The sequence below is a fragment of the Hyperolius riggenbachi genome, chromosome 3, assembly GCF_040937935.1.
Source record: "Hyperolius riggenbachi isolate aHypRig1 chromosome 3, aHypRig1.pri, whole genome shotgun sequence".
NCBI lineage: Eukaryota > Metazoa > Chordata > Amphibia > Anura > Hyperoliidae > Hyperolius > Hyperolius riggenbachi.
Window position 1 is genome coordinate 111,798,004 of NC_090648.1, and position 14,436 is coordinate 111,812,439.

Below are 14,436 nucleotides of genomic sequence, written 5' to 3' on the forward strand. Positions count from 1 at the left end.
GATAATGTGATATTCTATTTTACAGGCTCACTGATCCAGTCCCAACAACTGAAACCTCCATCGCACCGCGGCAGAGACCAAAAGCTGGCCAAACTCAGCCAAACCCGGGGATACTTCCAATTCAGCCGGCTCTAACTCCACGGAAAAGGCCCACCGTTCAGCCCACTCCTGCTACACCTGGTATGCCCTTGTTACACTATGTCTTAATTGTTCAAACGCCTATGCTTAAAAAGATCTCTTTCCTATGGTTTAAAAAGGATCTCTCTCTAATTATTACATTATACAGTGGTTGGATAGTGTAATGGTTATGGGCTCTGCCTCTGACTCAGGAGACCAGGGTTCAACCAGACCAGGGTTGCCTATTCAGAAAGGAGTCCTTGGGCTATACTCCTTAAAATTTATACTGCCAACTGATGGCGAGGTAGTGGCTTTGAGTCTGTCAGGAGAATAGCGCAATATAACTGTTGTCTTGTCTTGTACATACAAGGGTAGCCTCACCATACTACAGAGGGTTTCAGAGCACATAAAGGGGGTAGATTCGCTAACTGCCGGTAAATGTGCTTTGTGCAGATAGTACACAGTGAGTTTATTGGAACTTGCACCAAGTGAGTAGTGGGGTGGGCAATTGGCGCAAGCTACGGTACTCAGGTATTGACTGTTTTGCTGCAGAAAGGTGCATTATGCAAATATGTAACACATGTTAATGTAGCAACGTATGTGCTACCATGTTGGGTTGCGCTACTTCCACAACTTTAACTACTCACATGGCACAAGTAGTTTGCGCACAAAGGGTTACTGGCAGTTAGTGAATCAAATGCACATTTTGACAACAGAGCTCAGTCAGATATAATTTAAAGTTCCTATTACGTTTGTATAAAGGTGGAAGGCTGGACACCTATTGCATTGTTTCCAACATGGCTGTGGAGTCGGTACAAAAATCATTGGTTTCCGACTCCTCAGTTTATGAAACCTCCAACTCCAGGTAACAAAATTGCTCCGACTTCTTGATTTCGACTCCTTAGTCTAATACTTACCAGAGCTGTGACGTTGGTACAAAAATCATCCGACTCCTTGTTTTATGAATCCACCAACTCCAGGTACCCAAAAATTGCTCCAACTCCTCGACTCAGACTCCACAGCCCTGGTTACCGACGCCTACCCTCATATAGATGTATGGCCACCTTAAAGCGAATCCGAGATATAAAACAAATTATAAAAGTAACTTGTCTATATATCTTATCTAAAGTTTAGATAGTTTACACAGCAATTCTAGCTGCAAACCACTTCAACAGTTTATAATTATTTATTCCTGTGATACAATGAGGGCAGCCATGTTCTGTTTGTCACATTATACACAGGCAAGCTGATCTGTATCTCCAGCCCCTCAACCTGTGAAAACTTCCTCCTCCCTCCTCCCCTCTGCCTCTGAAATTCCTGGCTAGTAACCTCCTCCTCATCTTCCTGCCTAGACTGAGCTCCCATAAGCCCTTGCTACTAAGGCTCAGAGTGCCAAGGCTCTCTGGAGAAGCTGTGGGCGAGGCTTGTTTAGTTTATAGGGAATCGGAGTATTAAAACAAACAAAAAAAAGTATTTGGCTTGATGAATGCCCCATAAACTATATGAAAGGAACACAATTATGCAATGAGTAAAAGTTCATCTCGGATCCACTTTACGACTAAGGGATTCCAGGACAGTCTTATTAAGGATTAGTATTTGAGATACCATTGCTTATCTCGTCAATTTATTTTCACTTCAGGAATACTTCAGCACTGCAACCAAGAGTGCAATAACCACTACAATGATCTTGAAACAAACCAGTCAGTGAATATAGATGTCTTGGTTTTATACTATGTCTTCTTTGTTTAGTTGCAGCTGGAAACATTCAGCCCACAGCCCCTGCTGCCGTGCAGCCTGCTGTAAAGCCAGTGACTCAGCCACAGCAGCAACCGAAGCCTGCCCAACCTCCAGCTCAGCCCACCACAACAGTGACCACCACAGCTCAACCTGCAGCTGCCTTGCAGACCCCGGTGACACAGGCTGCACAACCTGCACCTCTTCCACAGCAGCAGCAACAGCAACAACAACAGATGTACCTGAAGCAGCAACAACTTCTTCAGCAGCAACAGGCTGCCGCATTGTATCAGCAACAGATGCTGCAGGCCCAACAGGTGAGCATTAACCACTTTACCCCCACGCGTACGGATTTCTCCGTCCCTTTTTCCATCCTTTTACCACCAGGGATGGAGAAATCCGTACTTTTCGCGCTCCCGCTCGCTCTAGCGCGCACTCCCGCTCGTAAACACGCCGCCGGCCGCTCGCCCGGAGATCAATGAACGTGAAAATCCATTCCCGTTCGTTGATCTAAGCCCCGCAATGATCTGCTGCTTCTCCGAAAAGCAAAAAAACAACTTTCCCAGCCTCTTAGTACTTCCTGCAAGCGTCCGGACGCTTGCAGGTCGCATTAAACAAAAAGTTAATGTTGCCATCTTGTGGCCAAATAGTAAAACTACACCCTAAAGCATTTTTCACATACAGATAAATTAGTTTTACACAAAAAAATAACTCCTTACCTCCCACACTCCCCAATATTTTTTTTTTGTAATTAAAAAAAAAAAATTACAATTAAAAAAAAAAATACATAAATAGTTACCTTAGGGACTGAACTTTTTAAATATTTATGTCAAGAGGAAATAACACTGTTACTTTATAAAGTATGGGCTTGTAATTAGGGATGGACGCAAAACTGAAAAAAATGCACCTTTATTTCCAATTTAAAATATTGGCGCCAAACATTGTGATAGGCACATAATTTAAACGGTTTTATAACCGGACAAATGGGCAAATACATTTAATGGGTTTTAATTACAGTAGCATGCATTATTTAAAAACTATAATGGCCGAAAACTGAGAAATAATTTTTTTCCCCACATTTTTTCCTATTTTCCCATTAAAACACATTTAAAATAAAAAAATTCTTGGCATAGTGTCCCACCTAAAGAAAGCCTAATTGGTGGCGAAAAAAACAACATATAGTTTATTTCATTGTGATAAGTAATGATAAAGTTATAGACGAATGAATGGAAGGAGCGCTGAAAGGTGAAAATTGCTCTGGTGGTCTAGGGGTAAAACCCCTCAGTTGGGAAGTGGTTAAGCTCCAGTATTTACAGAATAAACGTAATCAATGGATACATTATCTGTATGTACTTTATAACTTATGAAGACATCAGCCCACCCAAACTGACATTTGGCAGCAGACTTCTGGCTCTGTCGCCTACACCAGTAAATCTATCCATAGAAGAAAACTTAAAAATGTAAGGGTCCGTTCTCATGTGGGTGATTAGCGGGTGATTCCTGCTAATCGCCGAAGCGCTGGCGCTTTAGTAACCTAATGGCAGCAATCTCAATGCTGCGATTGCTGTCGACCACATGCGTTTTGCGATTAACGGCATTCGCAAAATGTGGGTCATGCAGTATTTTGCTGCGATTCTCCACCGATCGCGATACAGTGCTTGAACAACAAGTGCTGATCGCGATCGCTCAGAATCACTAGAGTATACAGTGATTTTACCGCGCCAATCGCGGTAAAATCGCCCATGCAAAATGGTAACGATAAGCGCTTTTGAGTGTGAATGGGCCCTAATGGCTGACGAGACACCATTGTGTTTCCCTAAATTAACGGGTTGAGAACTTGCTGTAGGAATGCCTGTGTGAGAAAAGTAGACACACACACACACACCACACACACACCACACCACACACACCACACACACACCACACCACACACACCACACACACACCACACCACACACACACACACCACACACACACACCACACACACACACCACACACACACACCACACACACACACACCACACACACCACACACACAACACACACACACACACACACACACACACACACACACACACCACACACACCACACACACACACACCACACACACACACACACACACACACACACACACACACACACACACACACACACACACACACACACACACACACACGTCTTATCCAGAACTCAGTTATGCCGAAGCCTCGAGGCAGCAACCGGAAAAAAATCCTGTCCTTGCAGGGTCCATAGATCTACTTTTACACTTATGTATGCAGTAATAAACCTCTGTTATATTAAGTCTGAAACATTTAAGTCTGAACATTAATACAGCGTTTATGGTAAGTGTACAGTGTGGAGTATAGAACTGTTTTGTAGCTAGGCCTAGTTTTAACACTGACTCTCAAGCAACCAGAAACTACCCTTATCCAGCTCCAGACAATCCCCTTGGTGCCAGATAATGGGGGTTTTACTGTGTGTGTGTGTCATATTTATTATATATACTGTGTATATATATATATATATCATGTTGTGGTTGTATGAATTGATCAGATTGTGTGTTTTGTCTCACAATGCAGAGATGTAGTGCAGGAACCAGTTAAGTCACTGAAGACCAGAGCCACTAGGGTTTTTGTATCATCCACAGTCCGTCATCAGGATGGTCTTGTGACTTTCGCAGTCATTAGGATCATATCTGCCTGGGATTTATTGGATTGGTAGCAATTTTTTTCATTCTTTTGAGGCCTGTAAATTGCTGGATGCACTCTAAGCAGCACATCATTAGTCTTATCTGAGAACAGGATGTCATTGTAACACGGAAATCAGCGTGTCATCTTTCCCTCCGCCTTAAAGCGCTTAATAAAGCTGCTCTTCCCCTGAAATGGAATGACGGTCGCCAGTACACTAACAAACCTTTTAATTTAGCATTGACCAGGACTTGGGCTAGAACGATACTAAAGTACAAAGTCTCCTAATGGATAATAGGGGGATAATTGCTGTGGTCAGTGCACTATATCTGTGCTGTTTATAATCACTGTGATTAATTCAGATCATGTTGCTGTTTTTTCCCCACAGATACAAGCCATGCAGCAGCAGCAAATGATGCAAGCCTACTATCTGCAGCAGCAGCAACTCATGGCCCAGCAGGCTGCAATGCAGCAGAAAGTGGTTCAGCAGGCTGCCATGCCAACTCATTTACCTGCTCAGCCACAGCCTGTTCCTGTGCCAGCTGCTGTACTGGGGTCTGCAGCCCAGGATCAGGGGGTGAGTGGGGCTAACAGATTGATTCAGTTAAACAAGTTGACTTCTTTGAGTTCCTGCATGTGCATCTTCATAGCTCATGAATTCGGTCAATCCATACATTAATTTGTTCAATGCAGTCTGCTGATGTCTACTGGAGTAAACATCAGTGTCTACTCCAGTGCAGTTTGCACTATATGGCCAACGTGTTTGGATGTTATTTTACGATCATTTCTTCTAATGCTTCCCAGGAGTCAGTAATAAGGACCATCAGAGAGCTTGTTTTCCCCCAGAGAGTCTTCTTGCCTGGACATCAGGGTGGGAAGGGGTGTCTATTTTTCACCCTTCCATACAGACAATTGTTATTACCATTATCCTATTTCCACCATCTCTGTCCACTTCTCTGCCTAGTATACCAATACATATTAATGACTCTCCCATAACTTCAGTTCCCAAAGCACAGTGCTTAGGGGTAATGGTTGACTCTTCTCTCACTCTTATTCCTCACATTCACTTCCTAACCAGCTCCTGTTGTTTCTAACTCAAAAACATATCTCGCATCCGACCCTTCTGTCAATCAGGACACTACTAAAATGTTAGTACATGCTCTTATAATATCTGGACTATTGTAACCTACTATTTTGTGGACTACTAACTGACTGGCACTGCTCCAGTCTGTAGTGAACTTGGCTGTTGGTCTCATTCATCGTTCTTCTCGCTCTTGCTCTGCTGACCCCCTCTGTCAAGCTCTTCATTGGCTATCAATTTACCAGAGGATCCAATTCAAACTGTTGACCCTAACCTACAAAGCTCTCTGCAATCCCTCTCCCCTGTACATCTCTTGATTTCCAGATACCAACCCAATCGCAATCTCAGAAGAAGCACAATACTTTATTTTGTCCTCATCTAGAACTACGGTACTTCCTCGCATTCATATATACAAGATTTCGCACGTGCTTCGCCCCTCCTCTGGAATGCCCTCCCACAACACCTCCTTCGCTCTACCACCTTTGACATCTTTGAACGCTCCCTCAAAACTCACTTTTTCCGACAAGCATATGCTCTACCTTAGGCCAGTTCCCTCTTTGACCTAAGGCCACGTTGCACTCCTTACTAGATAACCTAAAAACACACTGCCTCTAGGTATGATTAATGTATACTCCCTCTCCTCTTGTCCCCCCCCCCCCCCATTTTTTTTAGATTAGAAGCTTGCAGGGGCAGCACTCTCTCACCCTTTTGTCACTTGGAATTTTGTACACATTTTATTCATCATGTTATTTAAGTCACTGTAATTACTGTACCAATTCTGTATTGTGTGCCAACTCTGTATTTTGTATATTGGTGTATACCATTGTCTGTATTATTATGAACCCCATGTTTGTTTCTTACTTTGTACAGCGCCACAAAATATGTTTGCGCTTTATAAATCAATAATGATAATTACCACATGTGCGACATCAATCAGCAAGACGAGTCAGAAATTACCCATATACTTTAGGTCACAGGGCAAGTTTAGCACCAGACCAACCCCAAAATGCACAGAGAAAAGCATGTATTTTTATGTTTTGTTTTTTTTCCTCTGATAGCTTTTCTGTGCTTTTGGTAAAGTGTTTCAGAGACAATTAAGACCAGAGGATCTCCATTACAATGACATTAACAGGAGGTCAATCAGCATTGGTCAATTCCAGGTTTCTCTAAAGCTGGGTATAAATTATAAATGGAAAATGAGATCAGGTGTCTGTAGATTAGGCGCTGTCTCACCAGGTCATTGTTCAGGGAGATCTATTCCTAAATCCAGGACAGGGCCTGAATTCACCACAATGTTCTTTTTATCTCATGCTGCTAAATGATTAAACTGCTTGTTGGTTTCACCTTATCTTCAGTACTTTAACCTGCATGTGTTATGCTGGGAATACACGGTTCGTTTTTGCCTTCGTTTAAACCTTCGATTCGTTCGGTAAACGAATCGAGTGTTGAAAACGTATGTGAAAATAGTCATAATCTCATTATAGTTTCGATTAATAGACCCCAAAAACGAACGACTAGTGATCGAACATGTTTGATATTATCTCTCTTTATCCATCTAATCGAGCCATTGGTAGGCTTGATGGCTGTTCAGATCGATTATACATTCGTTTATGCTAGTCCGTCCCTGTAAAAAGGGATTTTCGTTTCGTTTCTTTGCAGCCTTCGATCATTGGAAAAACGAAACCATCAGAATCGGAAAAAAAAACTAAACCGTGGGTGGTGATATTAACCGTATGACTGATTATTTCGGGATCGAAAAGGACAAAAGGCACAATCGAAACGAAGGTTTAAACGAAGGCAAAAACGAACCGTGTATTCCCAGCATTAGACAGTAGATGACTGGCAGCAAGTGCTTATATCTTTGAGTAGCATGAAAGTAAACCTGAAGATACATTCACGCTTTAGATTTTCTTCTGTCCTCAAACATCACTGGCCTCATCTTCAGAGTTCCCAACAGGATGAATCCTTCTTTCACTTGATTGCCTGTGGTCCCTATAGGAACTTGCTTTGAAGATGGCAATGGCTCTGCCCCCCCCCAATAGAAGAGAACACGGTGCTGTATAGTGAATGTTCTTATGGTTATTTTATATCTTAAGAGAACACAGAGGCATGTTCTGTGCATAATTACATGCCTCTGTCTCTCTGTATCGCCGCCTCTAGTTCCCCACGTAAAAAGCGCCAGGCTAGGGACAATCTCCTTGTCACTAGCCTTCTATTTACCTTCTGCATGTCAATAATTGCGCACTCCCACACCTCTGTCCCCGCCGCTGCCCGCCTCTGTGAGCTTCCTCCAATCGGAAGCTAAGCCACGACATAGGAGGTACTTCCTGGGTCGCAGCTTAGCTTCCGATTGGAGGAAGCTCACGAAGGCAGGCAGCGGCAGGGACAGAGGCGGGAGTGCGCAATTGACAGGCTGCAGGCAAATAGAAGGCTAGTGACAAGGAGATTGTCCCTAGCCTGGCGCTTTTTACAGAGGGGCACAGCAGACCCCGTGGGGAACTAGAGGCGGCGATACAGAGAGACAGAGGCATGTAATTATGCACAGAACATGCCTCTGTGTTCTCTTAAGATATAAAATAACCATCTTGGGTTCTCTTTAAGCTGCTGCCCGAATTGAGGTCAAAAAGTGCCTGTACATCTAGCGATGTATGGACCGATCGACCAAGAGATCGGAGAGAGAGATCTGTTGTCTGCCCATACACCACAGGCCGATAAGTCTATCAGGAATCGGCCTAGTAATGTGCATATGCCGCTGGCCTGGCGGCCCCACAAGATGTAAATGTCCCCTCTGTGCCCATGTGGTGTAAATTGTCCCTAAATTGTCCCTTGTCCACGCGTGTGTGATGCGCTCCATGTGGCACTCTGTGCGACTGCAGACACAGGGGTGACGGCGGAGGAGTCCAGGAGTCACAGCAGTGGGAAAGGCGAGAATTTATACCTCGCAGGCTCGAGGGGGCACTTACACTTGGGGGTGGGCAGGGGTCTTTCCTGTTCGTGGTCATCGCGATATCGAACGCCATTGCTGCTTGTCGCGGACCCGATTACATGCTTGGTCGATCAGCCAGTAGATGTATGGCTACCTTAAAGAGAACCCGAGGTGGGGTTCTAAGAATATCTGCACACAGAGGCTGGGTCTGCCTATACAGCCCAGCGTCTGTTGCTATGTAGTGTCCCCCCAGGCCCCCCCTGCGCTCTGCTATGCCCCCATAAATCACAGCCGCGCTGTCGACACGCAGCATGTTGCAGCCGTCTTTGTTTACCTATGTAATGTCACTCTCGCCGCTCCCCTCGCCTCCTGCATAGCTCTGGCCCGCGTCCCTTCCCTCCAATCAGCGGGGAGGGAAGGGATGCGGGCGGAGACCCGAGCTATGCAGGAGGAGGCGGGGGGAACGGCGAGAGTGACACTACATAGGTAAACACAGCCCGCTGCGTGTCGACAGCACGGCTGTGATTTATGGGGGCATAGCAGAGCGCAGGGGGGCCTGGGGGGACACTACATAGCAACAGAGGCTGGGCTGTATAGGCAGACTCAGCCTCTGTGTGCGGATATCATTCTTAGAACCCCACCTCGGGTTCTCTTTAAAGGACAACTGAAGTGAGAAGAATATGGAGGCTGCACTATTCATTCTAAACAATATAAGTTGCCAGGCAGCCCTGCTGATCTATTTGGCTGCAGTAGTGTCTGAATAACACCAGAAACAAGCATGCAGCTAATCTCATCAGATCTGATAACAATGTAAGAACAAATGATCTGCATATGCTTGTTCAGTGTCTATGGCTAATGCCTAGTACACACAATTTTCAACATATCCGATCTCATTTAGATTGATTTTCCATAGAAGTGAACGGAAAATCAATCAACATCAGATCGAACATATTGACAATAATCGATCTGGCAGGAAATCTGCCTGAAATTTTTATCGTGTGTACAAGACATAAAAGTATTAGAGGCAGAGGATCAGCAGGACAGCCAGGAAACTGGCATTGTTTCAAAGGAAATAAGTATGATGGCCTCCATATCCCTCACTTCAGGTGTCCTTTAAGACTGGGAGACGATTCTCTAAACTAGAAGTCCCAGAACAGAAACTTTTTTAAGTAAGTTAAAATATATTAGCTTTATCTTTTAAAAGTCTGTTTACGGTAAGCTTTTTTCCGTAATTAAATGAACATGAACATATTTTTTGAATAGGCTGATCTTGATCAAGCTTCTTCTCTGTGTTCATCTCTCTGCTGCTGACAGCAGGTAACATTTTGCTGTCTATTTATTTACAGATTCAGGCTCCACCAAGGACCTTGCAGAAACCACAGCCAGCAACAACACAGCAGAGTGCTGGGCCTAAGCTGGGGTCCTTTACTCCTCCTTCCTCTCCAAAGACCCAGCGAGGCGGCCACAGGAGGATCCTCAGTGACGTCACACACAGTGCAGTCTTTGGTGTTCCCGCTAGTAAATCTACCCAACTGCTCCAGGCGGCTGCCGCTGAGGCCAACCTAAATAAATCAAAGTGAGTAGACAGAAATGCTTCTATGTATCTGGCCTCACACAGTGACATACTCTCCTGTCTTTATTGACCATCAGTATTTAGGCCACCGCGAATTATCTCACAAACACTGCTAACTGAAGTTGTTCCACAGAAATGCACAAAATGTTATATGTAAATAACTCATTCTTTTTATGCATTCATGGAAGCTGCCTTCTTGCTGCTGATGTCCGCACTATGAACAAAATAGACAGAATTCACAGCATTTTTATCTTGTGTACAGTTTTTTCTTTTTTTAAACTTGTTGTCTGAAACGATTGCATTATCACAAAACAGGCATTGTTCACCTGATGGGATTGGGACTTGATCCCCTGAGCAACGCACTACTATAGAGAACGAAAGATCCGTCAGACCCTCCCGTTGGGCGGGCGTTCTCCGGACAGTAGTGCGTGTGTACAGTCTGTCTGCAGACTGATAAGGCTGTTTCTGAACAATCCGCTGAGCGGATCATTCAGAAACAGCCTTATCAGCCTGTCTGACAGACTGTACACGCACTACTGTCGGGAGGGTCTGACGGATCCGTCGTTCTCTATCGCATCTGATCAGAGAGGGATCGTATGGCTGCCTTTACTGCAAACAGATTGTGAATCGATTTCAGCATGAAACCGATCACAGTCTGTGAAGCTGAAAACGCGCGCCCCCCCCCCCCCCCCCCCCCCGCATACATTACCTTCTCCGCCGGCGCGTATGCCCGGTCTCCGCTGTCTTCTTCTCCGCGCTGGCCTCCAAGTCCGGCTGGCTTCACTGAACTTCCTGCGGGGAAGTTTAAACAGTAAAGGGCGCTCTACTGTTTAAACTTCCTGCCGGGACAGGAGGTTCAGTGAAGCCTGCTGGACTCGGAGCCCAGCGCGGAGAAGAAGACAGCGGAGACCGGGGATACGCGCCAGCCGGATCAGTTAATGTATTGCCGCTAGCATCGGTCGTCGGACATTCGAACGCCGCTATCGACGCACTCCCGACCCGCCGGCGATTAAGCAAGATCGTCCACACGGACGGATCAACGGGAATCGACTGGAACGATTGATTTCGGACGGAAATCGATCGTTCTGTCAGCGTTTGCGCAACGATTTCACAGCAGATTCGATCACAGTGATTGAATCTGCTGTATATCGCCGGGAAAATCGTTAGTTGTATGGGCCCCTTAACAGAAAATTGTATGGTGTATTCCCAGCATAAGGCTCTCACAACTTTTCTTGTGAAACGCTTAAAAAAAATCTCTTGCTATTGTTCAAGCAGCTGATAAGACTGATAAGACGTCAATTCAACATTTGGATAGACTTCTTATCAGTCTTACCAGCTGCTTGAACAATAGCAAGAGATTTTTTTAGGTGATTCACAAGAAAAGTTGTGAGAGCCTAAAGGCCCGTACACATGTCCTACGGGAGGCAATGACGGGTGCGTCTTTGCCTCCCGCTGGGCGGTGTTTCAGCCGACAGTAGCGCGTGTGTACGTGCTGTCGGCGGACTGATAAGCCTGTTCCTGAGCGCTACTGTCGACGGAAACACCTCCCAGTGGGAGGCAACGACGGACCCGTGGGTGATAGTCAAATCAGGTAGTGTATCTTCCCAGCCTTCCCCGCTGCTCCTGCATCTTTTTTTTTTTTTTTTTTTAATAGTTTTGTTTTTGGGAAAAAGAAAATGACCATGACCCCTGAGTCACAACGCTATAGTTGTATAAACTGGGGATAGCTTACTGGCAAGGTTGTTGATGTAGAATTTGCAGCAGAGAGCACAGAGAAATGGGGAAGGGGCACAGAAGGGCAGGGAAGGGGGTGTTATGCAGAAGATTCTCTCTGGCAAAGGACGCCCCCTTACTCAGCTATTATGCTGCCAACAGGCTCATTGGTGGAGGGAGGGGGGGGAGGCATTGGTGTAGCACAGAGCGCGCGCGGGGAATAGGGACAGAAAGCGGCACCAGGAGGACACAGAGACATGTCATGGAACATGGCTCTATGTCCCATTTGCCCCCCCCCCCCACCTCCACCTAGAATCCGCCTCAGGTACACTTTTTAGGTGTAAACAGGGAGTGGTTCTAACTTCTGCACAGGATCTTGACCAGGGCCGCTTCTAGCTACAATGGGGCCCAGGGAAAAAGTAACCTGCCCCCCCCCCCCCAGCGCCTACCCCTGGCAACAAATCCCCCCCCCCCCCGGGCCCTGAGGCAAGTCAGGAGGAGACCTAGCAGGGCCCAGCAGCACTTAGGGGCTTTGGAGCAATTGCCCAGGTAGCACCTATTGTAACACTGGCCCCCGTCCCCTAAGTATTATAGCCAAATGCACCCCTAATTACCCCCTACCAGTTTTATACCTATATTTGCCCCTAATAACCACCCCTCCCCACAGAATTATAGCCATATGCACCTCTAATGACCCCCCACCCAGTATTATAGCCATTTGTGCCCCCTAATGTCCCCCCCCCCACTATGATAGCCATATGGGCCCATTATGTCCCCCCTCCCCCCACTATGATAGCCAGCCACATGTTCCCTAATGTCTCCCCATCCTCACAGTATAAGTATATGCGCCCCCCACCCCCACCAGAACCAGAGTGTTACAGAGCCAATGGGAGACCCACATCAGCACACACTAACCTGCTCCGAATTAAAGGCGATACAGGTCCATTGGTCTCCTTGGTAGTGTTTCTGTTCTCCACTTTCTGCTTTACATCGGGCACTAGAGCCCAAAAGCAGAAGCAGGAAGTGCACAGCAGCAACACTACCGTGGAGACCGACGGACCTGTATCACCTATTATTCGGAGCAGGTTAGTGTGTGCTGCTGCATGTCTCCTATCGGCTCTGTAACACTGCGAGTGGTACTGGGGAAGGGAGGTCAGGAGCGCACATGGAGGGGGGCTGGAGTGACCTCTGCCTCAGAGGAAATATAATTTAGGGGGATGGGGACACATTGGGGCCCCTCTTGGTGCTGGGGCCCTGGGGCAATTGCCCCCTTTGCCCATATGGAAGCACCGCCACTGATCTTGACCATTGTTAATCCAAGTCAGGAATGTATTTCTAGCTGTTTTGTTTTTACATCTGGGTTTTGTTTTGTTTTTACATCTGGGTATTCTTGCCATTTAAAACGTAAGCAGACTTCAATATGAAAGGGCTGTGTGAGACTGCAGGATGGCCTCTTCCACAGAATAACACCACAACAACAAAGCATCATCATTTGTTTATCATCCCTATAGATAGACTGCTGAATCCCAGTTATGTGACCTCAATAATCAGTTCCTCACGGCATAGAAATAATTGGTGCAGTTTGGGATGTAAGGTGGAATGCATTGAATCCAATGGGAAGACAGAATTTGAGAAAAACTTTAAATTCCACATCCTGCCACACACTTCACTGTGTGAACAGGCCTTTATGAAGTATTATGTAATGTTAACTCTGTACTTATTTGTGTTTATAGTTTTTACTGTATTCAGGATGTAATTTTGTGTCTCCACTAAAGGTCCGCTACCACAACTCCCTCGGGGTCACCGAGGACCTCCCAGCAGAATGTCCACAATCCACCAGAGCCTCCTGGCTGGAACCCTTTTGATGATGATAACTTCTCCAAACTCACTGCAGAGGAACTTCTCAATAAGGACTTTGCTAAGCTGGGAGAGAGTAAGAAGAATTTTATTATACATTTTCTTTGGTGTGCTTGTCTGTATTGAAATGTGATCTGGGAATCAGCCCTTAGTTTAAATATCTCTCCTATATCCTGAAGTGATGTGAGAAGCCCATTCGTCCTCGTAAGGAAAGCACAGATATTCAGTCTTGCTTCATACACAGACCTGTTTATTACAACCTTTTGTAATGTTTGTGCGCCGTGGCCCCAGTGCAAAACTATTGTCCACACCCAAGTTCCTTATATATAATAACCTTATGATATGGAACACAAAGACCTGCATTCTCGGGACTTGTCATAGTGTGGGAGAGGAACCGTTTGACTGCCACTACTAAAAAACACATATTAAGGTGATAATTGCCAAAGCAGCATCAGTGAAAAGCTAATACAGTGGTAGAGAGAGAGAGCTTTAGGTAGGCCCCTCTGGTTCAGGGCCCAGGTGTGGCTGCAGCTTCTGCATCCCTTATTGCTACATTACTGTGGTCTGTCTGGCTGCCAGTTAGTGGCCTAGCTACACAGCCATGGATATCAGTGTGAATATCAAATCAAAGATAGCTTTATTGGCATGACCAAGATTCATACAGGCATTGCCAAAGCAAGGGGGAATGGCTGACATGGAAGAGGGTAGGGTAGGGGGACAATGGCTAAGCAAGTCTGTGGACATTT

At 45.7% G+C, this 14,436-nt stretch overlaps 1 protein-coding gene across 11 annotated transcripts in view; it reads left to right on the forward strand.

Annotated features, from left to right (window-relative positions):
• Positions 1 to 14,436, forward strand: part of AAK1 (AP2 associated kinase 1) — a 187,129-nt gene that overhangs the window by 121,675 nt on the left and 51,018 nt on the right. For all 11 annotated transcript variants that reach the window (XM_068274792.1, XM_068274794.1, XM_068274797.1 and 8 more), the window contains exons 10-14: positions 26 to 180; positions 1,867 to 2,168; positions 4,929 to 5,117; positions 9,894 to 10,123; positions 13,609 to 13,766. In XM_068274792.1, coding sequence (XP_068130893.1) covers positions 26 to 180; positions 1,867 to 2,168; positions 4,929 to 5,117; positions 9,894 to 10,123; positions 13,609 to 13,766 — 1,034 coding nt within the window. The remainder of the gene's footprint in view (positions 1 to 25; positions 181 to 1,866; positions 2,169 to 4,928; positions 5,118 to 9,893; positions 10,124 to 13,608; positions 13,767 to 14,436) is intronic.